The following is a 27,761-nucleotide window of genomic DNA, read 5'->3' as shown; positions in this document are numbered from 1 at the left end:
TTAACAGGTAGAGTATTTCTTTTTCAACTTTATTGAAGTATAATCGAAGTGCATTATGCTGCACATACTTAAGCTTGTAATTTGATAAGTTTTATGTAGGTATATACCAGGAAACCATCACCAAGATCAAGATAAACAATTCCATACCTCCAAAAGCTTCTTCGCCTCTCTGTAATTCATCCCTTCTCCTTCTAGCCTTCTCCCACGTCACTACTGATCTGCCTTCTGTCACTATAGTTTCCATTTTCTAGAATTTCACATAAGTGGAATCATATCGCACATACTCTTTTTTGGCCTGGCTTTTGAGGTTGATCTGTGTTGCTGCACATAGCAACAGTTCAAGTAGTATCCATCGTATGCACGTGACAATTTATCCATTCAACTGGTGTTGGACATTTGAGGGTTTTCTAGGTGTTCTTGCTATTGCACAGCTGCTATGAATATGTGTATAGGTTTCTGTGTGAACCTAGGCTCTCATTTCTAGTGTAAAAACCTAAAAGTGGGGTTGTGGGTTGTACACTAAGCGTGTGTTTAACTTCATAAGAAACTGCCAAACTGTCTTCAAAAGTAGATATACTATTTTACATTATGAGAGTTTCACTTGCTCCACATACTCAACAAAATTAGTGTTTTCTTTTTTTTTTTCTAGACATTTTAATGGACATGTAGTGTTCTCTCTTTTAGGTTGGATTTCCCTGACGGCTTTTGATGTTGAGCATTTTTCCATGTGCTTACTGGTTATTTGTATGTCTTTTTTTGGGAAAGTGTCCACATTTTGTCTCATTTTCTTATTGCTCATCTTTATATTATTTAGTTGTAAGAGTCATATATATCCTGGACACACACCTTTGTCTGAAATGTGTTGTGAATATTCTCTTGGTCAGGCTGCGGCCTGTCTTTGGAAGAGCAAAATTTACTTGTTTTAATGAAAGTAAAAATAAATAAATAAATAAATAAATAAATAATGGTTCCTACTTTTTCTGTTCTAAGAATCTTCTGCCTAGTCCAAGCTCACAAAGATTTTCTCCTGTTTTCTTCTAGAAGTTTTATAGTTTTAGATTCTTTACTTGAGTCTATCATCCTTTTTTTTTTTTTTTTTTACACTGGATAACTCTTTTATTAAAGAGCACAGGATATAAATCTATGCTGGAATGAATGTAATGAATATTTTAATCCTGAAAATAGACACAGCTTGTTAGATAATCCTAAAGGAAAAGTTCTTCTTCACCAGGAATACCATTTTCCTTGAATCACAAGTAGAGGATTATTCATTATTCAAATAGTTATAGATTACTTTCCTGTATAAGAACAAAGGCAAGGATGTCCACTGTAACTAGGACTGTTAATATTACACTAGAATTTCTAGAAAATATAATAGGATAAAAGTAAAGCAAAACAAAATAGTAAGAGATTTAGAGAAAGATAATCTATACTTTCATTATTTGTGTATTATCTAGAAATACAAAGGAATCAACTTTATATCTTTTTAAAAAAATTTGTTTATTGAGTTAGTCATTTTACAGTGTGTGTCAAATTCCAGTGTAGAGCACAATTTTTCAATTATACATGAACATATATACATTCATTGTCACATTCTCTTTCGCTGTCAGCCATCCCAAGATCCTGTATATATTTCCCTGTGCTACACAGTACAATCTTGTTTATCTATTCTACATTTCCCACCCCCTGTCCCCTGGCAACCACAAGTTTGTATTCTATGTCTATGAGGCTGTTTCTGTTTTATATTTATGTTTTTTTTTTTAAGACTCCGCATATGAGCGATCTCATATGGCATTTTTCTTTCTCTTTTTGGCTTACTTCACTTAAAACGACATTCTCCAGTAACAACCATGTTGCTGCAAATGGCGTTATGTTGTCGGTTTTTATGGCTGAATAGTATTCCATTGTATAAATATACCACTTCTTTATCCAATCATCTGTTGACAGACATTTAGGCTATTTCCATGTCTTGGGTATTGTAAATAGTGCTGCTATGACTATTGGGGTGCAGGTGTCATCCTGAAGTAGGGTTCCTTCTGGATATATGCCCAGGAGCGGGATTCCTGGGTCATATGGTAAGTCTATTCCTAGTCTTTTGAGGAATCTCCATAGTTTTCCACAGTGGCTGCACCAACCTGCATTCCCACCAGCAGTGTAGGAGGGTTCCCTTTTCTCCACAGCCTCTCCAGCATTTGTCATTTGTGGATTTTTGAATGATGGCCATTCTGACTGCTGTGAGGTGATACCTCATTGTAGTTTTGATTTGCATTTCTCTGATAATTAGTGATACTGAGTATTTTTTCATGTGCCTATTGATCATTTGTATGTCTTCCTTGGAAAATTGCTTGTTTAGGTCTTCTGCCCATTTTTGGATTGGGTTGTTTGTTTTTTCTTATTAGGTTGTATGAGCTGCTTATATATTCTGGAGATCAAGCCTTTGTCGGTTTCTTTTGCAAAAATTTCCTCCCATTCTGTAGGTTGTCGTTTTGTTTTACTTATGGTTTCCTTTGCTGTGCAGAAGCTTGTAAATTTAATTAGGTCCCATTTGTTTGTTCCTGCTTTTATTTCTATTTCTTGGGTAGATTGCCCTATGTGGGTTTGTCACCAGTTGTGGGTTCTGGCCAGCAGAAGTCCCACCGAAATGGAATGAATTACTCAAGACTCTGTGGAAAAGTGAAGAGAGCAAGAGGGAGTCGGGAGCCAACTCCATGAACCTCTCAAATGCCCCCACATTTATTGTGTACAATCAAAGGAGAAACCACTGACAGCTGTGTGATGGAATGCAGGAATTTAGGGAAAGACAGGGTGGGATCTAGATTGTAGAGTCTGGCTCAAGGTCAGAAGACCCTTTATCTTTTGGTAAATCATGTTCCTTTGACATTAGCGAGCCTTATAGCATATCAGGGCGGAACTTCTAAGAAGCTGCTTAACATTTTTCTTGGACTCCGGAGGCTGTGCCTGTCTTAGGTTGCCCCCCTCTGGGGGTCTTACCTGTCATTGGCTAACCAGCCTTCTCACCTCTGAGTCTGCAGCTTTTTATTACTTGTTTACCATTCCAGCCCAAGACTTGTTCCTTTTGGGGGCCTACAGTTTACCTTTAGGGAAGTCATGGGAAGAGGGGAGCAAGATACATTCTTATAGATATGTTAAAGCAGACCACCAGCCCAGCCAGTTCCTTGCTTTGGGGATAGAAGACTATCCTACAGCAGGCACGCCCAGTGCTTATAGCCAAGGGCCTGGGTGGTTGCTTTGCAAGGAGCAAGAGTGCTATCTAAAACCTCAACTATGCAAGCAAGGCAGTTACTAAGCACATTTGCTCTTCTTTAAGGAGACAAGTGGCTGGGGTCTGTTACAATTTGTTAACCCAATCATGGGCTCCCACAGCCCTAGGAGAACATTTCTGAGATGTATGTCAGATAATGTTTTGCCTATATTTTCTTCTGGGAGGTTTATTGTATCTTGTATTATTTTTAAGTCTTTGATCCATTTTGAGTTTACTTTTGTGTATGGTGTAAGGGAGTGTTCTAGCTTCATTGATTTACATGTTGCTGTCCAGTTTTCCCAACACCATTTGCTGAAGAGACTGTCTTTATTCCATTGGATAGTCTTGCCTCCTTTGTTGAAGATTAGTTGACCAAAAGTTTGTGGGTTCATTTCTGGCCTCTCTATTCTGTTCCATTGGGCCATATGTCTGTTTTTGTACCAGTACCATGCTGTCTTGATGACTGTAGCTCTGTAGTGTTGTCTGAAGTCTGGGAGAGTTATTCCTCCAGCCTCTTTTTCTTCAGTAATGCTTTGGCAATTCTAGGTCTTTTGTGGTTCCATATAAATTGTATTATGATTTGTTCTAGTCCTGTGAAATATGTCCTGGGTAATTTGATAGGGATTGCATTAAATCTGTAGATTGCCTTGGGCAGTATGACCATTTTAACAATATTGATTCTTCCAATCCAGGAGCATGGGATATCTTTCCATTTTTTACAGTCTTCTTTAATTTCCTTAATCAGTGTTTTATAGTTTTCTGTGTATAAATCTTTCACCTCCTTGGTTAGATTTACTCCTAGGTATTTTATTACTTTGGGTGCTATTTTAAAGGGGATTGTTTCTTTTCTTTCTTTTTCTGTTGATTCATCATTAGTGTAAAGAAATACAACTGATTTTTGAACGTTAATCTTGTAACCTGCTACCTTGCTGAATTCTTCAATTATTTCTAGTAGTTTTTGTGTGGACCTTTTAGGGTTTTCTACATATAGTATCATGTCATCTGCATAAAGTGACACTTTTACCTCTTCTTTTCCAATTTGGATCCCTTTTATTTCTCTCTCTTGCCTGATTGCTGTGGCTAGTATTTCCAAGACTATGTTGAATAGGAGTGGTGATAGTAGGCATCCTTGTCTTGTCCCAGATTTTAGTGGGAATCTTTTGAGTTTTTCACCATTGAGTACTATGCTGGCTGTAGGTTTTTCATATATAGCTTTTATTATGTTGAGATATGTTTCCTCTATACCCACTTTGGTGAGAGTTTTTATCATAAATGGGTGTTGAATTTTATCAAAACCTTTTCCTGCATTTATTGAGATGATCATGTGGTTTTTGTCCTTTCTCTTGTTGATGTGATGTATTACATTGATTGATTTGCATATGTGGAACCATCCTTGTGTCTCTGGGATGAACCCCACTTGATCATGATGTGTAATCTTTTTTATGTGCTGTTGGGTTCTGTTTGCTAGTATTTTGGTAAGGATTTTTGCATCTATGTTCATCAGTGATATTGGTCTGTAATTCTCTTTTTTGGTGGTGTCTTTGCCTGGTTTTGGTATCAGGGTGATGGTGGCTTCATAGAATGAGTTTGGGAGTATTCCCTCTTTTACAATCTTCTGGAAGAGTTTGAGAAGGACTGGTATGAGTTTTTTGCATGATTGGTAGAATTCCCCGGTGAAGCCGTCCAGTCCTGGACTTTTATTTGTAGGGAGGTTTTTTATTGCTAATTCGATTTCATTTCTAGTGATTGGTTTGTTCAAGTAGTCAGTTTCTTCTTGAGTCAGTCTTGGTGGACTGTATGTTTCCAGAAACTTGTCCATCTCCTCTAGGTTATCCATTTTGGTTCCATATAGTTCTTCATAACATTCTCGTATGATATTCTGTATTTCTATTTTATTTGTTGTAATTTCTCCATTTTCCTTTCTTATTTTGCTTATTTGTGCTCTCTCTTTTTTCTTCTTTGTGAGTTTGGCCAGAGGTTTGTCGATTTAATTTACTCTTTCAAAAAACCAGCTTTTGGTTTGATTGATTTTTTTCTATTGTTTTTTAAATCTCTATTTTATTTATTTCCTCCCTGATCTTTATTATTTCCTTCCTTCTGCTGACTTTTGGGTGTTTTCGCTCTTCTTTTTCTAGTTATTTTAGCTGGTGGGTTAGACTGTTTATTTGAGATTGTTCTTTTTTGAGGAAGGCCTCTATCACTATAAACTTCCCTCTTAGCACTGCCTTTGCTGTGTCCCATAAGTTTTGTGTGGTTGTGTTTTTCATTTGTCTCAAGGTATTTTTTAATTTCAACTTTGATTTCATCATTGACCCATTGATTTCTTAATAGCATGTTGTTTAATCTCCATCCTGCTGGCCTCTCCGTTGGTACTAAACAGATAGAAATATAATCTCAAACCCATCCTACCAAGAACAAAAAATTTAAAAGAGAAAGAAAAAGCAAAACAGTGCGGGGCTGGTCCCACGGGGAGGGAGTGGCAAAGGAGGACTGGCTGTTCTCCCTTTCCTGTCTTCCTTTGGATTATCTGAGTATTTTAATTCATGTGCAGATTTTTGGCTATTACTTCTTTAGGTTTTCTTTTTGGTAACTTGCTCTAGGAGTTACAATATATATAACTAATTTTTCATAGTCTGCTTAAAATAAGAATTGTACCACTTCATGTAAAATATAGAAGCATGGCAACCATATGGGTCCTTCACCCCCAACTTTTAAGTTATAGCTGTCATATGGGTTGCATTTATATACACTGAAACCCTCACCAATGTTATATTTTTTGCTTTCAACGAAGTATATATTTCATATATATACAAATTTTTTAAAAATATTTTTTAAAAATATAAGAGGGAAAAACGTCTTTTATATTTATCTAGATATTTACCATTTGTTGCTCTTCCTTCATACCAGAAATCCAAGTTTCCTTCAGGTATCATTTCCCTTCAGTAGGAGGAAATTCTTTAGCATTTCTTGTAAAGTAAGCGGTGGCAATGACTTCTTTTTCTTCATCTGTGAATGGTTTTATTTTGCCTTCATTCCTCTGTCTAGGTTGCTTCTCCACAGTCCACCTGCTTTTATTTTTCAGTATCCTCAGATAGTTCCTTTTGCATTTTGTCTAGGTTTTAGTAGTTATCAGCAGGAGAAGCACACTGCTATGCAAAACTAGAACAAAAATGTGGGCTTTTTTTTTAATGTTTTATCATTTCTATGGCAAAATACATTACTAAATTAAAATCAGAGAGGTATATGGAGTTCTTACATGGGCCTGTTTCCAGTGGCCAAGGAATACTTTGATTTATAGGCAAATAATTACAGATGGTAGTAAATTCAGTAAGTAAATTTTTACTCAGTTAAGTAGATATCACTGGTAAGTGTTTTCTGACATTCCCTATGATTGTTTCAGTTCTTTTAAACTCCTGGTAGCACCCAGCACCTGCACCATCATGGCTTGTCTTATTCCACTTGAGTAACCTAGTAACCTCTTGCTGATTTACTTGTTTCAGTGGAGATTTAAACCATGAGCTTCAGCATAGTGACCCCAACTATCTTATTTACTGCTACATCCCCAGGCACACAGTAGATGCTCATTAAAATTTCCTGAACAAGCTGAAGCTACACTGATCCAGGCACTTCCGATCACCTTTAATTTTCTCTACTTTTCTCTGTATCTATAGCACTTATTACCATGTAAGATCATTTTAAATTATAATTATTATGTGTTATCATTTTCCTCCTACCTTGAATATAAGCTCTATTAGGGCGAGGATCTTCACCTGTTTGAGATACACTGATGGATCTTAAGCATCTGGCATCGCACCTGACATACACAGCACTCAGTAAATATTCATTGAATGGTCAGTTGCAAATCAAAGGTAAGCAGCCCTTACAGTATTGATGACAAACTTACAATAATTCTTTTAACTCAGGAGAGTTTAGTGTATGCTGGACTCCTGCAGGACACTGGCTCTCTGCTGCTGTCTATAAAAGTACTTCTTTTATACTTGTCATCTTGCTACCATTCTGGTCCCTGTCTATTTCTTCCTAAAGGAACACTGTGTTAGGAGCACAGACCCACATCCCTTCTTTCTGATTTTCTCTACCTTGGGACACATCACTGACAAACTTGTGCAGAGGGAACTTTTATAAAGATCAGCACCTATAACCTCACAGTCATAAGGCCTTTTCACAAGCTACCTAGACAGTTTTCACTACAGAGAAAAATGGATGAAATAAACTACAGGAAGTTTTTGTCTTACTGGTGATTTTATGTCCTTCTGAGTGGCAGTGTGAGTATGCTTAGGAGTGTGGGTTCAGGAATCAGACTCCACTTCCTCCATTTACCCTGGTCTGAGCTTATTTCCTTATCTACAAAATGCTTAATGTAGAGTTCTGTCACAATAGTAGGCACAAAGTAATACAGGTTATCTATTTTTTTTGTGGAAAATTATGAGTCTTCTTTCCAGTCCCTTACAATATTACTTCCTGATGTACCTAATATGAAAACTTTGATGAACTAAGCTGATGAAACTGATAACTGTTAAAGTGCTTTTTGGTTGGGGTTAACCCTTGTTGGTAATTATTTTGTAGGTTTTTGAGCGTACCTCTCTGCTTTCTTCTATCACAGTGAAAAATGACTGGTCACATCTGTCTGTCATGACTGAACATCCTATAGGATTCAAGAGTGATCTTCCGGTCATCACGCCAGAGATCGGTTTTCAATGACCAGAACTTAGAACCCTAAGAATATGAGATCTTACTGAGATTGTCTTGACCCCAAAAACCATATCCTGGAAGTTATATATTTTACTACCTCATTGTCAAGCACATAAAATTATTCTAATAAAAGCAGAAATACGAGGGGAGGGGGGAACTACTATTACACTTCAAATATTTGGTTATAATGTCTTCTTCATAGCCTGCTTTTCTTTAAGGGTGTCTAACTTTTCTCAGCAATATGTGCTCCTAGGCACAGTGGCACATTGTGTGTGTATGTGAGTTGTGTGTGTTGTGTGTGTGTGTGTGTGTGTGTGTGGGCACACATGCCTTTTTCTATTCTTAAGGGTAGAAAGATGCAGCTGACCGCTTCAAACAGTGCAGTACTATCTTCAGCCCTGTAGAAGAATTTGGAAGACACAGCTTTACCTGAAAATCTCGAATGGCTCTTCTTGAAGCAACCGGGGCCGAGGAGAACGGTTTCCGGAGGGCGGCTCTCCCTCTGCGTCGTGAGCTGACGAACCTAGAAGGGAAACTTCCTGCTACAATAACACAGCAAGGCGATGTGATGAACACTTTTATTTACAAATATAATTAAAAGCTCTGACAGTTATCATGCTCTTCCTTGGAACCTGAAAAATGTTTTGTTTTGTTTTTTTTAAAGTGCATGCAAAAGAAGTAAAGCCTTTTTTTTTTCATCATTTTTTATTGTAAGAAAATACACAGTTTGAAAGTGTGAATAATGCAATATTTATGACCAAGATATGGGACTTAGGGAGGGGAAGGGGAAATAAAGAAAAAGATCAAGATGATCTGATTGAGAGACAGTGTTGAACTCCAAATACTGAATTGGAAAAGGAGGGAGGTGGGGAGGAATAGGAGGAGGAAGTAAAAAAATTTGATCAGAGAAACAGTTAAAATACAATATGAAAATAAGTAATACCTCTCCTTAAATTCCTTCTATACACAAAATACACGATTTGCCAAAGCCCAATTTGTGCTACTGGGATTCTGTGAGCTCCTTAAGTGTATTCACATCCTCTGCAACAGCAGAAAATGATTATGATACAATCAGAATATGCTGAAGACAAGTTAAACTCTTGCCAGCAGGTTCTTAAAAATCACAAGATCTCTTCACCCCACCCACCCCACCCCAATCCCCAAAAAAGTAATAATATGTCACCACTGATATGTACATCACAATTAGTTTCTGTAAAATGTATCAAATTTTCAATCTTTAATAAAACTTTTTTTTTTAATTCCTGATGAATAAATACCAAAAAAATAAAATAAAATAAAATAATGCAGCAGCTAGTTAAGGTGTAAGGCTGCGGATATTGTGTCTCTCTCCCCCTTGGCATTTATTATTATTATTATTATTATTATTATTATTATTATTATTATTATTATTATTTTTTGCTTTACTTTCACAGATCGGTGGTAATGAGTGATTGCTTAAAGCAATGTACATCCACTTTTTGTTGTTGTTGTTGGTTTATTGGTTTTGTTAAAACTGTCTCCAAAGTTTTCACTGAAACATTTTGAATCACATCAATACTGTGACGTGTACTATGAATAGAAGAGATGGCCAGGTTCTGGCCAGCACTGAAAGCTGACACGGGGGGAGGAAGGGGGCCCCTGATGGAGTAAGAATAAACAGGCACTAGTCCGACACGATGTCAGTAAGAGTAAGAGAGAGAGAGAGTGAGAGCAACGCCCGTTAAAATGGGGAATGTGGTTTTGCAGGGTCTGAATTTTTTTTCTGTTTTCTTTTTCTTTTTTTTTTTTTTTGTAAATGGCAAAAAAATTTAATCTCATCTATAGTCCTCCTTAGGAAAATCTAATGTAACCAAATTCCCAAATCCCATTCTGACGCTCTCCATGTCAAAAGTTTCAATCTCTCGCTCTTGCCTTTCCAATAGGTACTTGATTCTCTCGCTGCGTTCCTTCTGAAGGGCAGCCAGCTCTTCTTCAATCTGAAATGAGCACAATGAGCAGGTCTTAATAAAAAGCATCTCCCGACAGGCGCACATATATGCCTACAAGCACACGTACGACACACAAACACACAGGAACTAAGAGTAAACTAGACTGGGGCAGCCTGGGAGAGTCCTGTGGTAAGTGTCTTGTGTCTAATCCATCATATCTAAAACTTGCTCACAAGAATAAAAATGTCTGGGGCCACCTGGGGCTAGCACTACCATTCTAGCAAGCCAAGCAGCTAGGCTGATCTAGGTCAGTGTCCTGTCTCAGCAGGACATGGCTCAGGGGAAGCTAAAAGACACTCAAACACAATTAGATTGTGTGGCTTTCCCAGAGAGAGCCACATGCCCCCCTGGGTCATTAGCAATTTAGTTCTAGAGCAGGAGGCTGGGAAGATAGTCTCTTGCGTTGTTTTCTGGGAACTACTAGACAGAAGCACAAATCACTGGTTAAGCAAATACATGTTTAACAGCCTTGAGATGCTTTATGAAATTTTTTCTTCACATACCTCAGCAATATCTAAAGCAATGAATATTTCAATACTGACAGCATTTAACGTGCATGGCAATATCAGCCTCTCTTCATTTTAATTTTTTGTTCTTTTTGAAGAGTCCTGCTGGTGATTTCTTTTGGTTTAGACATAGTTGAGGATAAAAACCAAATCTGCATTTGGCTTCCTCATACCATTTAGCAACCATGCTCTAAGTTCACAGTACTTTTCATAGGTCAAATCAACTACCCAGTAACCCATGTAAGTCCTCAGGCTGTGAAGATGGAGGGTTTTCCAGCAGAGTAATAGAACTTAGGCTGTGGGATCACATTTGTGCAAGTAACAGAACCATTTTGAGCCTTGGTTTCCTGCCTGTAGAATGGAGATTAAGCCTACCTCTCAGGGGTACCGGGAGGATAAAAGCAGAGAAGAAGGGAACAGCGCCTCGTTTAATCCCCCGGTTCACAGACAGGGCGCAGTAAAGGGCAGCTCCCCAGGCCGTGCCCCGTCCTCCACCCAGCTGTGTACAGGACCCTCAGCAACACTCCCATACCTTCTGCTCAAGATGTGCTCTGCGCAGAGACACCCTCTGCTCTAGCTTCTGGAGCTCACGTTCATGTTGTGCCTCTGTTTGCATCTTGATTTTGCTCTGGTAGGCATTGAGCAGCTCCATTTCCTGCTGGAGCTGTAGCCTCAAGGCCTGGCATTCTGCTTCTTGGGCCTCATCTAGCCGTAACTGCGGGCACAGAAGACACACACTGTGATTCACTCCTAGCTCACAGCACTCGGTGACTACTGGAAGAGGCTTCCTTCTTTGGATTGAAACAGGTCCCTCAGAAAAAGATACCCTGGGTACACTCAGAGTCAGGAATCAAGAATAGTACATTCTGCCCAATGGGTTACAAAATTTTAGAAACACATCCTTTTCTTAAATATTTTTTTAAGAAAACAAAAACATTCTTAAGGAAAACGGGCTTTCTTAAAACCACGCTTAGCAGGAGTCAGGAAGGCTCCACACTCCAGTGATTAAGCCTGTGGGCTTTGGAGGCAGACTCCGGGGCTGGAATTCTGGCTCCACGGTTCACTTAGGTGTGTCAACTTGGCAAGTTAACCTGCCCAAGTCTCATTTTTTTTTCATCTCAAGAAATTAACAATAACAGTTCCAACTGTCTAAGACTGGTATGAGGGTTAAATGGAAGAATTCACATAAAATCCTAGGCATTGTTCCTGATGTATACCAAGGGTTCAATAAATAGTAGCTGTTTTGACTAACCATTTCCATACTTAGATATCTTTAACCTCCATACATCCTCACCTCTAAACAAATGAGTCCAATCTCTATAACATTTGAGGAATATACCACAGTGCTGTTAGGCTCTAAGCGAGTAAAGCTGGTTCCTCTAACACTGGCTATACTTTATCCTGCTGGCCAGCCATCTAAAACTCAAGTGGTTCAAAATCTCTTCCCCACAGAAGGTAGCCTGGATCATCTTAAGGGGCATGTTCTGGTTTGAAGCAGTGAAGTCCGGATTATAAGGCAGCCTGACAAAGTTTCCCTTGCTCCCCACAGCACCTGTCCTTTGTATTACATACCAAGATACCAATCCTGTGTGGGGAATGAGCTAAGCAGGCTGGGAGAAATGCCAACCTTTCAGTGAGCATAGCTGAAGATTTGGGGCCATTAGCAGGGCTGTTTAGGGATGATGACCCTTCTGCCCCACCAGGCTTGGTTTTGTCTAGATTTAGCAGGCCCTCAGTTTGGCCAGGAGCTATGAAATTAGAACTCTTGAATTAGACAGTACTGTCTTCCCTGAGTTTATCTGCACGTTTCCATAGAGACCACTTTGCCAAGATACCTCTTCTCCACCTTATGCTGCTTTCCCTGTTCGGTACAATTTCTGACAATTAACAACATATCTCAATATCTTGATTGAGATTTGACTTTTTGAAATGTTATTAGAATAGTTTTAGAAAGTTATTTGCATAGTTCCTTTTCAGCACTTTTGGAAAAATATACTGTATCAAATGAACACAAAATAAATAATGGGATCATATTTCCAAGGTACTTCCTGATAATTCATCCTAACCAGCTTTCACTAAAACCCACCAAAGAAGATACCGCTCTTCTCATTTTCCCAATGAGAAGTGAAGGGAGAAGAGATACTAGGTACAATAAACAGTCAGTCTGCAGCAGTAACAGCCTCACGGATAAAGGCCAAAGGGTGCCACTGGCTCCCGAGGAGATTGTTATCAATTCCCTCCTGATACGAGGACTTTCTTATCAATAAAGGGAATGAAAGCCTGTTCTTTTCTACTTGTCTTTGTTAACTGCTATGAGCTCTGGCCAAGCAGGTGAGAGGCTCATTCTACGGGCAGTTTCCACTTTCTCTTTATTTCTGGCGTTCTATTATTAATGTCAGTGACTATGTTATTCTGTACCAGCTCTGACCTATAAAAGTGCCAGTCTAAAAATCAGAGGATATTCCAGTATTTGGTATTCATCAACCAAAAGTTGCAAATACAAAATCCATTAAAAAGTTTCATAAAAGTATAGGTAAATATTGGGTGAGAGTATAGCTCAGTGGTAGAGGGCATGCTTAGCATGCACAAGGTCCTGGGTTCAATCCCCAGGACCTCCACTAAAAAAATAATAATAATTAATTTAAAAATACATAAAGAAACCTAATAACTTCCCCCAAAAGCAAAGCAAAATGAAACAAAAAACAACAAAAAAAATTTTTTAAGCATAGGTAAATATGTCTGTTCTCTCCACTGGATTAAACTCAAGAAACGGATGTTACAGAAGCAGCATAATGTAGTAGAGTCCAGGCGTACAGACTCACAGGGTCTCCCCAGACTGGGCTCAGATCCTAGCTCCACCACTAATTAGCTAGTTTTCACTAAATGACCCCTTAAGTCAAGAGCTGGTGCACTATGGCTCAAGGGTCAAATCTGGCTTGCTGCCTATTTTTGTAAATAAAGGTTTATTGGAAGGCAGACATACTCATTCATTTACCTATTGCCTATGACTACAGTAGCAGAGCTGAATGGTTGTGACAGAAACCCTGTGGCCCACAAAGCCTAAAACATTTACTATCTGCCCCTTTTACAGAAAAAAGTTTACCAGACCCTGCCCTCAGCAAGTGACTTCACTTCAATAAACCTGTTTCCTCACAGGTAAATTAGGGTTAAAAAAGTAACTACTTCAAAGGTCAAAGGGGTTTCAAAAAAAGAAGTAACACTTACAAACTACTTAAAATGGTGCCTGGCACATGGTAAGCAGGCAGTAAAAGACAGCTGGCATTATCATCCGTTCTTGACCTCCTCCCCACCTCAGAAGGAAGGACTGTTCCTCTCCTTCCATTCAAGGGCAGTCACAAAACCTATGCTCCTGATCCTGCTCTGTTCTCCCTTGTGTAACACTCACTCACAGAGCACTTGTGTGCCAGGCCTTGTGCAGATGCTGAGGATACGAAGATGAAGAAGACAAAAATCTATCAACCTTTGTGCCCCTATCAACTCTCTCCCCTTCTCCTTACCTTTAACCTCTGTCTCACCACGCCTCACCCTGACACTCACCTTCTACTGCCCACATTAGGGTCACGGATGACCACCATGAAGGGGTCCGTATTTGACCTGACCTGCCAGCAGCACTAGATACTGTGGACTGCCCCTTCCTTCCTGCACTCTTTCTCTTGTCTTTAAGACACCAAACCCTCTTGGTTCTTCTTCCCTCCTCTCCCTCTCCAGCCACTCCTACCTTGGTGGGCCATTAAATGTGGGTGTTGGGAGCTCGTCTTCCTTTTATCTCTCCTCCTAAGGAACCTCATTTATTCTGAACGCTTCAACTACCATCTGTATGCAGATGATTCCCACATCCATTCCTCTATTTCAGACTTCTCTTCTGACATGCCAGCTAGCTTATCCACTCTACCAGAGACAGCTTCACATGGGTGCTCCCAGCCTCCAGCTCAGCAGGACTAGTATTAACTAAACATCTTTCCCTTCCCACTTTCCCAACCTGCTCTAATTCCTTTTTTACTGTGTGGGTAAATGGCATCATCATCTACTGTTTTGTTCAAAGTAGGCACGGGAGTCATTCTTAGTACCTCACTCTCCACATTCAGTCTGTTACTAAATGCTTCCAGTCTCACAGCCAGCCTATCTCTCACCTTTAGTCATCTTCTGCTTCACCCCAATTGTCCCCTCTCTAGTCTGGCCACCACTCCCTCATGCCCAGGTAAAGATAGCAAATTTATAAATGATCTCCTTATACCCACCCTTGCCATCTTCCAGTGTCACCAGACTGATCATTCAAAACTGCAAAGCTGACGTCAGTCTCCTACTTAATACTTTTCAATAGCTTCCCATTGCTTTTAGGACACAGATCAAAATTCTTTAGAAAGCTTACACGTCCCTACATGATCTAGCTCATTCCCCTCACGTTGGTCTCCTCCTAGTGCTCTGTATTCCAAACACAATGGACTTCTCTGAGGTCTTCAAAAGTGCCACTGTCTTTCCCATCTTTACAAATGTAGTTCCTTTTTCCTAGAATGTGTTCCCTGCTCCTCAGCTTAAATAATCAGTCTCTGAGAGGCCTTTCCAGACTCTCCGAGCACACTGCACTTGCCCTGCCATTACACAGTAGACTTTTCCAACGTCTGGTTCCTCTACTCTTTTATAAATTCCATAAAGACATGATGGATGACTGTCTTATTCATCAGAGTATTCCTGGATGCCTGGGGCACTGTATAGGCACTCAGTAAATACTTATGGGATGAATGAATGAATGAATATACTGGCTCCTAGCCTCAGCTAAGGAGATGTTTAAACATTTCCCAATTCATAGAAATCCTCCTTTAACTGTCTCTTCCTCTGTCTAGGGCTCTCTCTTTCCTTCATAGACGAGAACCTAGGAAAAGCAGTCTCACAATTTCTCTCTCACTTTAAAATCACTTTTTCAATCCACTTAGAATGTCTTCCATTTCTACCACTCCACTGTCTGTGACAATCAATGGACAAAGCCACTGCTAGGTCCAACTGGTCTCTCTGCAACATTTGAAATCATCAACTAGAAACTTTTGTTCTGGCTTCTGTGACATGTTGTCTTCGGTTCCCCTTCCATATTGCTGACTATTCATCTTCTTTGGTCTGCCTTCTACTCAGTCCTCTGATAATGGTGTCCACAACTCCGTCTTTAGTCCCCTTCCTCTTTAATCTAATACTATTTCCTATCCCTAGGAGATCTCAGGTTTTCCCAACAGCTACAACTGCCCCCATATAACAATGACTAACTTTTGACCTTAACGCTGACACCCTCCTGAACTATAGGCTTGCATCTCTGTACCTCTCTACCTAGATACCCACGTAGCTCAGATGACATGTCAATTATCTTCCAAGGCACCCAAATTCATCCCTTCTTCAATTTTCCTATCTTGCTATTTTCCAAATGATGACCCGTTCTACTGTTATCAAACTTACCTCTCAAATTAGCCACTAAGTTCTATCTATTCTACCTCCTAAATATTTCTCACTTTCCTCCCTCCTCACCATCTCTGTTAGCATGTTATCTCTTAGTTCAGGCCTTTTTGTTTGTTTGTTCGTTTGTTTTCTTGGCCTATTACAATAGCTTCCTAACAGATCTCTTTACCTATATTTGCCACATCACTGCCAGGATCTTTCTACGATGGAAATCTGATCCTGTCACTTTCCTTCTTAAAACAGGCTTCAGCAGCTCTCACTGCTTATGGAATAATGTCCACACTCCTGGTTTTGGAGGCTCTGAACCCTGACTCTCCACCTGCTTCCTGTTAGACTCCTGCCATATCAACTACTCCTTGTTTCTCAAATGTGCCATCCTCTTTTTGGCCTTTTAGTCTTTACATGTACTGTACTGTCTGCCAGGTGTGACTTTTCCACTTCTGCCTGCTTGACGAACTATTACTCTTTAAAACTCATCTCCTTGGGAAATCGTCACTGAATTACCAGGTAAGCTCCCATCCCTGGCTCACCAAGACCTTTATGACCTGTCCATTTTGGGCTCCCACAATCCTGCTCCTTGAACTCTTAGCTCACGCCAAAGTTCTTTTGGTCCCCAAATGCACACTTTTCATCTTTTGGACCTTTGCCTATATAGGTCCCTTTCCATGGAAACTGTTTACTCCAATAAATTCCTTCAGGTTTCTTGGCTCCTGCTGGGAAGCTTTCCCTAGACTAAATTAGTTGTTCCTACTTAAGCTCCCATGGCCCCCGGCACCTCCCACTTCAAAGCACTTTCATGCTTTATTTTTATCGCTTAATTATCTGACCTCCTTACTTGACTGACAAAAGTGTGAGGATAGGGACCACTGCTGTCTCTCCAGCCCATCCACTATCTCTGAGCCCAGCAGAGTGCTGAACACAGAACCTTAGCAACATTTTACCAAATGAATGCATCTGCGTGTCTTACTCATTTGTGCCTGACATTAGCTGTGCAATCTTTGATGAATGCAGTATGATATTACACGTGGTATCTATCACATCTTGCCCTCAAAGTCCCTATGTGCCACAGGTCTGAGTTAGCACGTCATTCCTTGAGTTCCATCTTATAGGACACACTCCAGCAAGTATCCGCACTGGCTTGGCTGTATTCAGCGTCGTCATTTCCTCAGTTCTTTGGGCAGAAAAACACCAATATCCTAAATGTGCACAAGAATCATCCTGGGACCAAAAGGCTGGATCTTGAATTTTCTTGATTCCCAAAGCTCTTGAAGCCGTGGCACTGAACCTAACCACTTACCGCTTGAGAGGCCATCATTTCATTTATACTCTGTTCATACTGCTCTGCCAAAATGGCAAGTTTTCTTGTCTGCTCATCTTTCAGTGTCTTTAAGATTGTTTTGTGCTCATTCTTTGGAGTAACTTCCAACTGGTGATTCTTGAGTGCTTTATACTGTTTGGTCTGTACTTTGCAAGTGTCCTGAAACTGTTTTTTAATTTGCATTTCCATGGCCTGGGCAGAAAAGGTGACAAAAGGAAAATAAAGACACATCAGTAAATACTGAAAGCCTTTCATTCTCATGATAAAATACAGGTGCTGGGACCAACTGCCTTTGGTGCAGTGACCCATATTACTAGTCAATAATAATGAAAATAATACATGTGTCACAGATGAGAATTAACTCCACCAATACTTTTGATTTTATGTTAAATGAATAGAAGTAATTTTGAATTTACAAACAGATTAAAAAATGAATTGTTTTAAGGGGGATCACCAATCTAAGGAGATTGCAGAATACAATGAAGATTAGTTTGTTAAAAGCTTGCTTATTATTTTAATGGTTTCCTAGTCAAAATTTTCAGTGTCTTCTATTGTTTGTTTTCCTCCTGGTCTTTTTTGGGTCATCCCCACCCCCACCCCACCCCGTTTCCAAGTAAGAAAGGGGATGGCAATGTATAAGCCATCTCTCACTGCTGTGTTTCTTTGACATATCAATAAAGGAGAACACTGGATTACACTTTACGTCATAACCTATTTATACTGGATCTCAGCATAAATGGGAAGGGAAAAGTGATTTTAGATTTTTTTTCCCTCCATTAAGAGGTCATACTTGCATGTAGCAATATCAAATATGCATTTTGGTGAGGAGGAGGTGGGGGTGTATTATTATAAGTCCAGAAGGCATTCCAGCAGGTTGCCTGAAGTCACATGCACATTTCATGAACACGTGGAGGAGTTGTGATGACAAGGATCACTAGCTAGATTAGGATCTAGCTAGAGAGGAGTATGGTGTGGTTGAGGTTGGCCTTACATCTTTGTCAACGTTCACAATGACCCCCTTGACATATAGGAATGGCTTAGTCCATATAGCTTGTTAATTAGCAGTCAGCTAAAATTCTCTGGAGGCAGTGGGGGCGAAAGGAGCTGTGTATCTCTGGTGCAAGGCCTGAGATATATGCCCGGCACGTGTAGATTCACTCCGGATTCCCATGCCCATGACAGATGTCACTAATAAACCATACTCTTCCCTAATAAGCTTGGGTGTAGCTTTAGAGTCTTTTTCAATAGAGCAGCACTCGAGGAAGCTCCAACCAATAACATGACTGGCATGACAGATAAAATTTATCTCCCATCTTCCTCCCCGGTAACTTTCTCATTTCCTGGGATCAGAACCAGGGGCTGCTGTGAGTCCATGTGTTATACTTTTAAATAGTGTAGGTTATGAAGGGGCCAAAGCAGGTGCATAAAGGACACACGGCAGAAATGGAGCGATCACCTCGCCCAGCAGCATCTCTTTAGGAGTTGTTACACCTGACCCTTGCGCTTCACATCTGGAGGCTGTGATTCAGCAGGTGTGGGGCCCAGAAAAGTCGCCCAGGTGACTCTGACAGCCACCCAGGTGTAGGAGCCACTGATCCAGTCTAGCTGGGTCCTGGAGCGCAGCAAGGGAAGTACCTGCATTTCCTCTCACCTTTAAGTTTTTTGGCTGTTGCCGAAGTTCCATGACATGCTTTCTGTGCAATTCCCTTTCCCGCCTCTTATTGTACTCCAGCTGGTTCTCCAGTTCAGTCTGGTGCTGTAGCCGGATCAGATCCATGCGGAGCTTCTGTAACGTGTGCAGCTGCCTGTACTCAAGCTCTCGGGTGGACTCGTCGTGCCGGATTAGCATGGCATGCTCCATCTCCTTCTGGGTCCTCTTTTTATTCAGTTCCTGCATTCAGGGATGAAAGATACACAGGAGAGATGAATGGAGGTGAACTGGAAGGAAGGCATTACTCAGTGAGGGATGGCAAGGAATGGCACTATTAACTGCCTCTTAATTAAGCCCATTAGTGTTTGGCAGCATGACTTAATGAGATTAGACGACCAGTCCCGGGAGACTGAGGTTCTGTACATGGGTCCACCACTTACAAGATGGGCAACTTCACAGCCATCACAACTATTCTATCCGTAAAATGGGATTAATTCTACCTGACCCCCTCTTACCTCACAGGGCTGCTGTGAACTTTAATTAGGTGATGGGTGATGAATGGGTCTAAATAAATGCTTCTTCAGTTAAACTAGTGGTTCTCAATACTGGCTGGCTGCCCAATAAAATTATGTGAGGAATCTTTTAAAACATAAGGTGCCTGAGTCCCATAACCTGAGACTCTGATACTTGTCTGAAGTGGGATCCTGACATCAACAGGTTTAAGAGTTCTCCGGGGGAGCTAATACTCAATCAGAGTTGAGAATCACTGGATTAAACTGATAATGTCTACAATGTTCTTAGTTTTCTTAGAAATATCCTGCCTGTTCTTGCATGTATCACAAGTATACCAATTACTTATTTTTAAAATCTCAGAGTTCAGGGCATGTTGGGAAAAAGCGGATGAGATCTCTCCCTGTTCATCTTTTCCATGACAGGCTGTTTGATTATTTATAGATCTAATCTTCCTGTTCCTTCCAATTTCACTCATGTCTTTCTCTCTCTCTCTTTTGTAGAAGAGGAGAAAGAAAGGAAACTAGAAAAAAAAGGAGGGAGGAAGATGGGTGAAATTTTTTCATTCATCAATTCAAGAATATTTCCTGAATAGCACCATATCAAAGATCTGAACTGTGTGTGCTCTGGGTACACAAAAAAGTTTACTAAGCCATGACTCGGTTCTCAACTTGCTAACACTCTAGCAGGGAAGTTCACTGACATTTACTGAAGTATATGCTCAGCTTACAGCAGACCGAATCAATCTATCCTCTCTCTTAGGAATTTGTGATTCAGAGACAGTTAATCCTTACATGTCACTAGAATTGAGGGGCATATAAAAACTATATATATGGTAGCCGCTTGCTGATATGAGGGCTGAGGATTAGAGAAAGCTGGTCTTCAGAGCAAGAAGAATGAAAAAGAGAAGAAAGAAGTGTAGGAAATATACTGATGTCCCAGTTCCTGACTGGTTCTAATCTCTCCTTGTAGATCCCACTGTATTATTGCTACTGGGTTTTATGAAACATCCCTGTATTTCTGTGGTAAATTCACTGGTTTTGGTTTAAGCCAGTGCAAATAAATTTCAGTAACACACACACAAAATGAAGTTTGATTAATACAGGGAAATATATTTTACATGTAAATTTTTAAAAAGTAGGGGGCAAGGATATAAATGTTAAGTGCTATTAAAGAGATAAAGATCTTACGCTGAAGATTTCTGGATAAGGGAAGTATTACTACTAGTTAAGAAGGTCAAGGAAAGTGTTTGAGCTGAACTTTAAATCAGAACAACAGGGTGCCTCTTTTCTCCAATGGCATCCACTATGGGAGAAAATGCAACTATTTTCACAGAGATGTCAATAATATTTGCACATTGGTGTGGTTGAGAGTATCTTGCATACTTGGGCTTTCTATCCTTTTGAAGAGAAGTCCTTTAAACAGCACAGCATCTGTTACTGGAGCAAAGTTGCTAATCATTCATTTATTTATTTAACACATATCTTTGAGCACTCGCTATGTGTCAGGCAATGCTGCAGGTGCTAAGGAGGGGGCAGTGAACAAGTACATCCCCTCACGGGCTTATTTTCTAGTGGGGAAATATCCGAAGTATAAATGCAATTTACACTTGTTTTAAGAAGTAAAAGATAATCTCCTAGAGCATTTCCCCCATCTCCTCCTGCTTTTTTCCTTTCATCCTTCCTCTTTACCTGAACCATCAAATGTCTTCTTTTAAAAATCACTAACCAGCCCCTAGGTGGCACCAAAGGATGGTGAGGGCTTCTCAGAGACTAAAGCTATTCTAGACCAAAGACCAAGAGAAAAAAAAAAACCAAGGGAAACTCATTAGATGGGTAAAGGTCCTGTTCCTAGATCACGCTATCATTTTTAACCTTCAAGTACCAGGAGTCTCAATATTGGGCATTTATATATTCCACATTTTCCTAAACAGAGAAGTTCAAACTAGGTCTGAGCTGCCCAGAGACCTAAAACTCATAGCGGGGAAGAAAAGAAAAGACACAAAGCAAACAATACTTTCAGAAGAAAACAAATGCTTCTGTTTTTGTTTAATGGAATATTTCAGGATGTTGTTCACGGAATACCTGCGTCAGAATCACCTGGGATGGAAGCAATTGCCTTAATAACACGCCACCCAGGAAATTCTGATATACACTAAAGTTTGAGCATCAACGGAAAAATAATTCAGGGGGTGAGTCAGTTTCAGCTTTTCTGCTGACTCACTGTGTATGGCGTTGGGCAAGACTTTTCATCTACACTTTAGTTTCCTCAGGTGTAAAGTGAGAATACTAGCACCCATTGTGAACTACCATTCTTGTGAAGATGAAATGAAAGACCATACAAAAATGCTTACAATGTACAGAAGTGTCATTATTACTTTTCTGTATTCAGAAGTATCCGGCAAATAATAACTTAAGTCCAATTTTTATAAACTATTTAAAAAGTGAGAGAAACATGATACTGAAATGGTATCTCTGGAACAACTGTAGGTTGTTCCCTTACCTTTAATTCATACATCTGAGTTGCTGGGATGTAAGCTGGTAAACCGTCTGTAATATTTTACACCATGGGAAAAAAAAAACTTTATTTGGCTTACTGTGAGTCAAGTGCTGTGTCTACATTATAATGTGTAATTAATGTGCTTTCGGTTTTTAAAAGTGATTTCATGTATCACATCCAGTCCTAGTTTAATTTCAATGGAAATGCTACCGACTTCTTTAAAAGCAAGTGATTTCACTCAAGTAAAAATTTTTGTCCTCATGCCCATGTTGAGTAAGAACTAGAATTCAAACTTTTTAAAGTGGAGATGTTGTTAGACTATGACATTTAATGCTTCTTTAGTTTCAGTTCTCATTTTCGTAACTGGTTAGAAAATAGCATCTGTGTGCAGTGCAGTGATGACAGAGGAAGGGGCTCAATGCAGCCTCTGGTGATCCTTTCGAATGTCTTTATTAACTAAAAGATTACTAACAATCAGTTTTGGCATGGGTATAGGAAAACAGGTACTTTTTTTGTTGGTGGGAGTTTAAACTCTTAGAAGGCTCTTTGGAAATACCAATAGAAAAATTTAAGTGTATACACTCTGACCAAGAAACTCTAGTTCTGAGAATACTATAAAATACTACAAAATACTTGTACACGTGTAAAAAGATGTGTACCAAGATGTTCTCTGCAGCACTGCTAGTAATGTTGTAAAACTTCAACCAAATATGAAAAGAAGTACCTCATTAAATTATTTTATAGCCATACCAAAAAAGAAAGTACTATTGATGGTTAAAAAGAATGAGGCAGAGCTCTATGTCCTACATAGTAAATTTAAAAAGAAAAAGAGTTACAGTTTTGTAGGTTCAGTATCCATTTCCTCTTCTTTTGTTAACAGGCTCCTCTTTTTGCTTGAGAAACTACTCCACCCTATCTGGAATCAGAGGTTACTGAATAAGGGAATAAGCACGTTACCCAATCAAGTTCTACCTCTCCTAGGAATCTGAATCTCAGGCAGAAATGATACAAAGATGAAACATGGTTGGAGGAGGTACATCCAAACGGCAGTGCCTTGAGGAATGTGCACTGGCTCCTGCCCTCTAGTTCACCGAAGCTGCTTCCCCAGCTTAATTCTTCATCTTTTCCAGACTGGGTCTTCAGCTCTCCCATCTACCCGATATCCTTCCAATAAATTTCTTCCCATGCTGTCAGCCAGAGTTTGTTTCTATTGCTTGCTAATCAAATAAATCCACCAGTACTAACGTAACCTTATTTTCATAAAGTTATAGACAATATATAAGCTGTCTGTATATAAACATGTATACAGGAAAAAAAAGTCTGGAAATACATCTGCCAAATTAATGGTGATTGTCTCAGGGTAGAAAACGGGTGGGATGGGATTATCAAGAACTATCGATATTCAGTATTTTTCTATATTTGTCTTTTTTCAATGTTCTTTTATTACTTTTCCAAATAGACCAAAAAGAAAAAACTGAACATTTTTACCAAGGAGGCTCTGGTATAAGACTAAACAAAGGAAAATCTAGACTCTTAAGAAAAATACCCTTATATAGTTATTCTTCACCCAACTGGTTAGAATCTGATACTAATGAAGTCATGAAAAGAGTTTCTATCATTTTTGGGGAATAACTGTCTTCTACAGCTTTTACTGGCATTAATTGTCCCCTTAACCTCAGACTTCTTCCAAATACAAGCTACTAAAATAAAAATAATTGCCAGATGAAAGGAGTCCCAAATACCTTGCTTCCCACTGGTTATAGGACTTTTCAATTTGGACTTCTTTGCCTTCTAACAAACTCAATATGTGTAGTATTGATTTAATCAGTTTTCTGACCAATACCTCTCTCTAAGTTTCTCTGTTTCTGCCCAAAACTACATTTCCCCTAAGTCTTAAACCCTGGAAATAATTTTGATTCTACCCACATCTTTTCTCTCATATCCTGTTGTATGCCAAGTCCTGTTTATTATATACTTTAAAATGTTTCAAAACCATCTCTCTCGACAGCTACCAGTGCTATCTTTGTCTACACCTGATCTCCTACTGACTGATGTCTTTGCTTCTAGCTTCTTCCGTCCAATTCAAAGTTTCCCAACCTTTTAAAATTTTCCACTACTGTTCCCATCAGGAGCCTTTTTAGACTCTCCCCTTCCCCGATCATCCTCACCTCTGAAATGTTTACTATCACAGATATACTGTGTATCTTTTTCTGTTCTGTGGCCCTTCAGAGGGCCACATGCCACCATAATATCTAAAACTCCTCCCCCACAAGAACCATGGGGGCAATACTGCCCCCACTGACCATGCATACTCTAAACAATCTATGCACCACCACCAAACTAGGCTAATTTATGCAAAGCAAAATTTTAGCCACATCACTCACTGCCTGGCTCAAAAATGTTCAGCAGCCTCTCCTTCTTCCAATAAGGTAACACAGATAAAGAGTCCGAGGCTGACCCAAATTTACGTGTTCAATAAATTTTAGTTGGCACCATCCTTTCTTCTTCCCATTTGAATACTGCTCTCCAAAAAGCTTCTACTGATTCACATTCCCATTAAACGTGCCTGAAGGGCCTGCTTTCCTCATGCAGGCTAACACTGGATTTTTATCAAACTTTGATATTTTTACCAATGTGCTAGCTCATTTGAGGGCTCCTCTGATGACTCCAGGTCACAACGATTTCCTACTGAACTTTGTTTCTGCAACTGATTCACATTCTGTATTCCTCGTCTCGATGAGTAACATCGTATTCATCCAATCGCTCGAATTCGAAACTTTGAAGTCATTTTTGAGTCCTCCTTCTGAAATTCTCACAGCATTTGGCTTGAATTACTGTCAGTTCTGCTTCAGAAACGGCACTCAGATCTAATCTCTATCCCCACTGCCTCTCCCAGGTGGAACTAGAGAAAGGGCATCCGAGCTGAGCTCACTGTACTTTGCTTCTCACCCTCAAACTGATGCATTCGCACCTCAAAACAAAGACAACTCTCCTTGTTTTTCCCCTGCTTAAAAACCTCTGGTGCCCTTCAGGCTAAAACCTAAAAGCCTTGCCTTAAGACCCAGGGCCCTCCATTCTGCTTGCAACTACTCTTGTTCTGACAATCCATTTCACTCCACTCCACACACCCAGAACACGCAACTTCTCATCAGTCATGGAATCCTCCAAGCCTTTTCATGACTATATGCCCTTGACAGTTCATGGATGTGTCTACTACTGCACCTAACATATTACAATGTAATTAATGTGTTACGTGTCTGTTTCTCCTTTGACTAGGGCTACTTGAAGGCAGGGAGGATAGCTTCTTAGTAGCCCTGGTGTCTTGAGCACAGTGCTTGGCATAAAGGCCGCACTCTGTTAAGTAAGTGCTGGGTGACTGAATGAAGTAAGTTAATTGTAGAGCATGACTCTCTTATTTAAATATTTCATGTAGAATCACAAAAACACATGCCTCTGATAAACAGGCTAAAAGCCAAAATTCTCTATTCTACTTCTTCTGATTCTCTACTGCATGATATGGCTTATAACAGGTGTTCAACAGAATTTTATGACATTTATTTGGAAAAAGTTGATCCCTTGTTCCTTAAAAGGGCTTTTCGCTTATCAATGGGAAGTTCACTCCCTGGCATTTTTGTGTGTCCGCTTTGCATCAGATACACTGCATGGAAGCCTACAAAGGATAAGAATATAGGGATGGAGAAAACAGACCCATCACCATCCTCAGAGAGCTTACCGTCTCAAAAGTCAGGGCCAACAGCTATGAGCACAATGCGTACCTCCCGAATGTTCTGCTGCTCCACCTCATGCCTCTTGATCATGATTTTCCGCTTGAAGAAACGACAGTTTTTGTCGTAGTACAGCCTCTGCTGAGTGAGAAGGTGGGCTTCCTCTTCAGCCTGCGTGTGCTGCAAGTTCTCTTTATGCTTGGATATCCGCTCCTGCTTTTCTTTCTTGGGTGTGCTATGGTCCTCATTCATCTCCTTCACCAAAAAATAGACAAAAACAAACAAACAAAACAACCATGCCAGTCTCATCCAGCAAAAGGAACCAGAATAGCTTATTGCAATATTAGATTAAATTATTTTGAAAGCAACAGGGAATGTAAGGTCAGAAAGGCTTGGCGTTCCACCTGCCTCCCCCCCCTTTTTTTTTAACGGATTAGTTTCCATGTCTTGGGCTTCTCACTCTCAGAAATTGTTGGTTCACCCACTCAATCACCACACACTTACTAAGTTCCTGTCATGTGACAGGCACTGTGCAAGGCATGAAGATGCGAGGGTGAGCAAAGAAAATGTCATCTTTCACCATGGGGCTTTACAGTCTGGAATCGAAAATTAATTAAAGAACCACAGAAACAAACTGGGTTACTGTGATAACTACTGTGAACTTGAGTACTTGGTTCGAAGGATGTTTAACAGAAAATATTCGACCTTGGTAACAACTACACTGAAATTTGAAAAATCTCTAGGAGTTAACCAGTGAAAAAGGAGAGGGAAGACTACTCTGGGTAGAGGAAATGGCATAAACAAAACCCTTAGGGTGGGTTAACCAAAACATGGTGTGATCACAGAACTCAGAGGTCGCCAGGGTGGTGGTGCAGTGTGACATGAGATGAGGCTGGACAGGGAGGCCAGACCGTTTGAAGCCTTACAGGGCAAGTGAAGGACACTGATCTTTAGCACAGGAGAAATGGATTTTATATGTGTGGGGGTGTCACAATGAGATGCATTTCAAAAAGACGACTCTAGCTGCCATGTGGAGAACAGAACGAAGGAGGCAATAGCGCATCCAGGAAGACAGCTAGGAAGCTATCGCAAAGGTCCAGGTGAGAGACAATACTAGCTTGGACAAAGGAGGTGGTGGGTGACAAGATCAAGAGAAGTGGGCAGATTTCACAGACAGGAGCTAACTCTGCAAATGTCACTACTTTGAATTTCAGGAAAAAGCATTCTTTATTTGGTATTAAAGGGTAAATAAATCGCCTACATTTTCAAAAGGATAAAATTCGTAACTGTTTCAGACTATATGCGCAAAGGGAATAAGCAGTGAATCAGAACAGTTAAGAAGATGTTAGTCTATGGGGAAAGTAAGACCACTTAAAAGTGGTCAAAGTACAGGGCATCCTTCTTTGCTCATACTATGTGTATCTACAAGGTGGATCTGTAACAGTTGGCTAACTACTCAGTTGAAATCTCCTTTAATTGCTAATATCTATTTTACTTAATTGTTTTGTGATGCGGATATCACACACGATCTCTATTGTTTTTGCACTTAGCCAAGAAGTTCTTGTAAATAAACTTTCAACTTTCCTGTTCAGTGAAGTCTCAAGTGAAATATTAGATCAAAGAAAGCAAGAGTGGTTTCCAGCATGGAGTAAGCTGGGCTCACACCAGAAAGTCTGGCTGACTCATCTCTTGATGCCATGACTCTACTACTAGGTTTGGCATTAACCACTATACTGCACACCCAGATTCAAAAACAATCATAAAAATCCACTCCAAAATCAAGAACAAGTTATCCTTGGACCATCCATCATTCTGTATTACCCACATCCCTGTGACCTATCAATGGTGGGAATAATGGAGATGGTTTTGTTATTCCCAAGGACAGTATCTTTAAGTATATTGGTAACCAAACATACATGCCACTTTCAATAGCCTGAACTAAGCTTACTTCGTAAGGAGTAATATTAGCCATATAATAGTGGGGCTGTCTTAGACTGGGTTTAGGCTTGTCTTCACAAGCACGTTGAAAGCCTTGAAAGCCTGTGGTCTCTTGCACTCATCAATCTGCGTATCCTGAACCAAAAATGGCCCTATGCCTGAGGACTGAGTGGAGACTCTTGAATGTCGTTCTG

At 39.9% G+C, this 27,761-nt stretch overlaps 1 protein-coding gene across 2 annotated transcripts in view; it reads right to left on the bottom strand.

Moving 5' to 3' along the window:
- Window positions 1-8,536: 8,536 nt before the first annotated feature.
- The window catches only part of TAOK3 (TAO kinase 3), a 145,742-nt gene continuing 126,517 nt past the window's right edge, over window positions 8,537-27,761 (bottom strand). For both annotated transcript variants that reach the window (XM_032471605.1, XM_006192701.3), the window contains 5 exons: window positions 25,681-25,884; window positions 18,896-19,135; window positions 17,224-17,436; window positions 10,999-11,181; window positions 8,537-9,948 (listed from right to left, as the gene is read on the bottom strand). In XM_032471605.1, coding sequence (XP_032327496.1) covers window positions 9,787-9,948; window positions 10,999-11,181; window positions 17,224-17,436; window positions 18,896-19,135; window positions 25,681-25,884 — 1,002 coding nt within the window. In that variant the 3' untranslated portion in view covers window positions 8,537-9,786. The remainder of the gene's footprint in view (window positions 9,949-10,998; window positions 11,182-17,223; window positions 17,437-18,895; window positions 19,136-25,680; window positions 25,885-27,761) is intronic.

The sequence above is a fragment of the Camelus ferus genome, chromosome 32, assembly GCF_009834535.1.
Source record: "Camelus ferus isolate YT-003-E chromosome 32, BCGSAC_Cfer_1.0, whole genome shotgun sequence".
NCBI classification, from domain to species: domain Eukaryota; kingdom Metazoa; phylum Chordata; class Mammalia; order Artiodactyla; family Camelidae; genus Camelus; species Camelus ferus.
The sequence above is the reverse complement of the archived record's forward strand: the minus strand, read 5'-3'. Positions and strand labels throughout refer to the sequence as shown.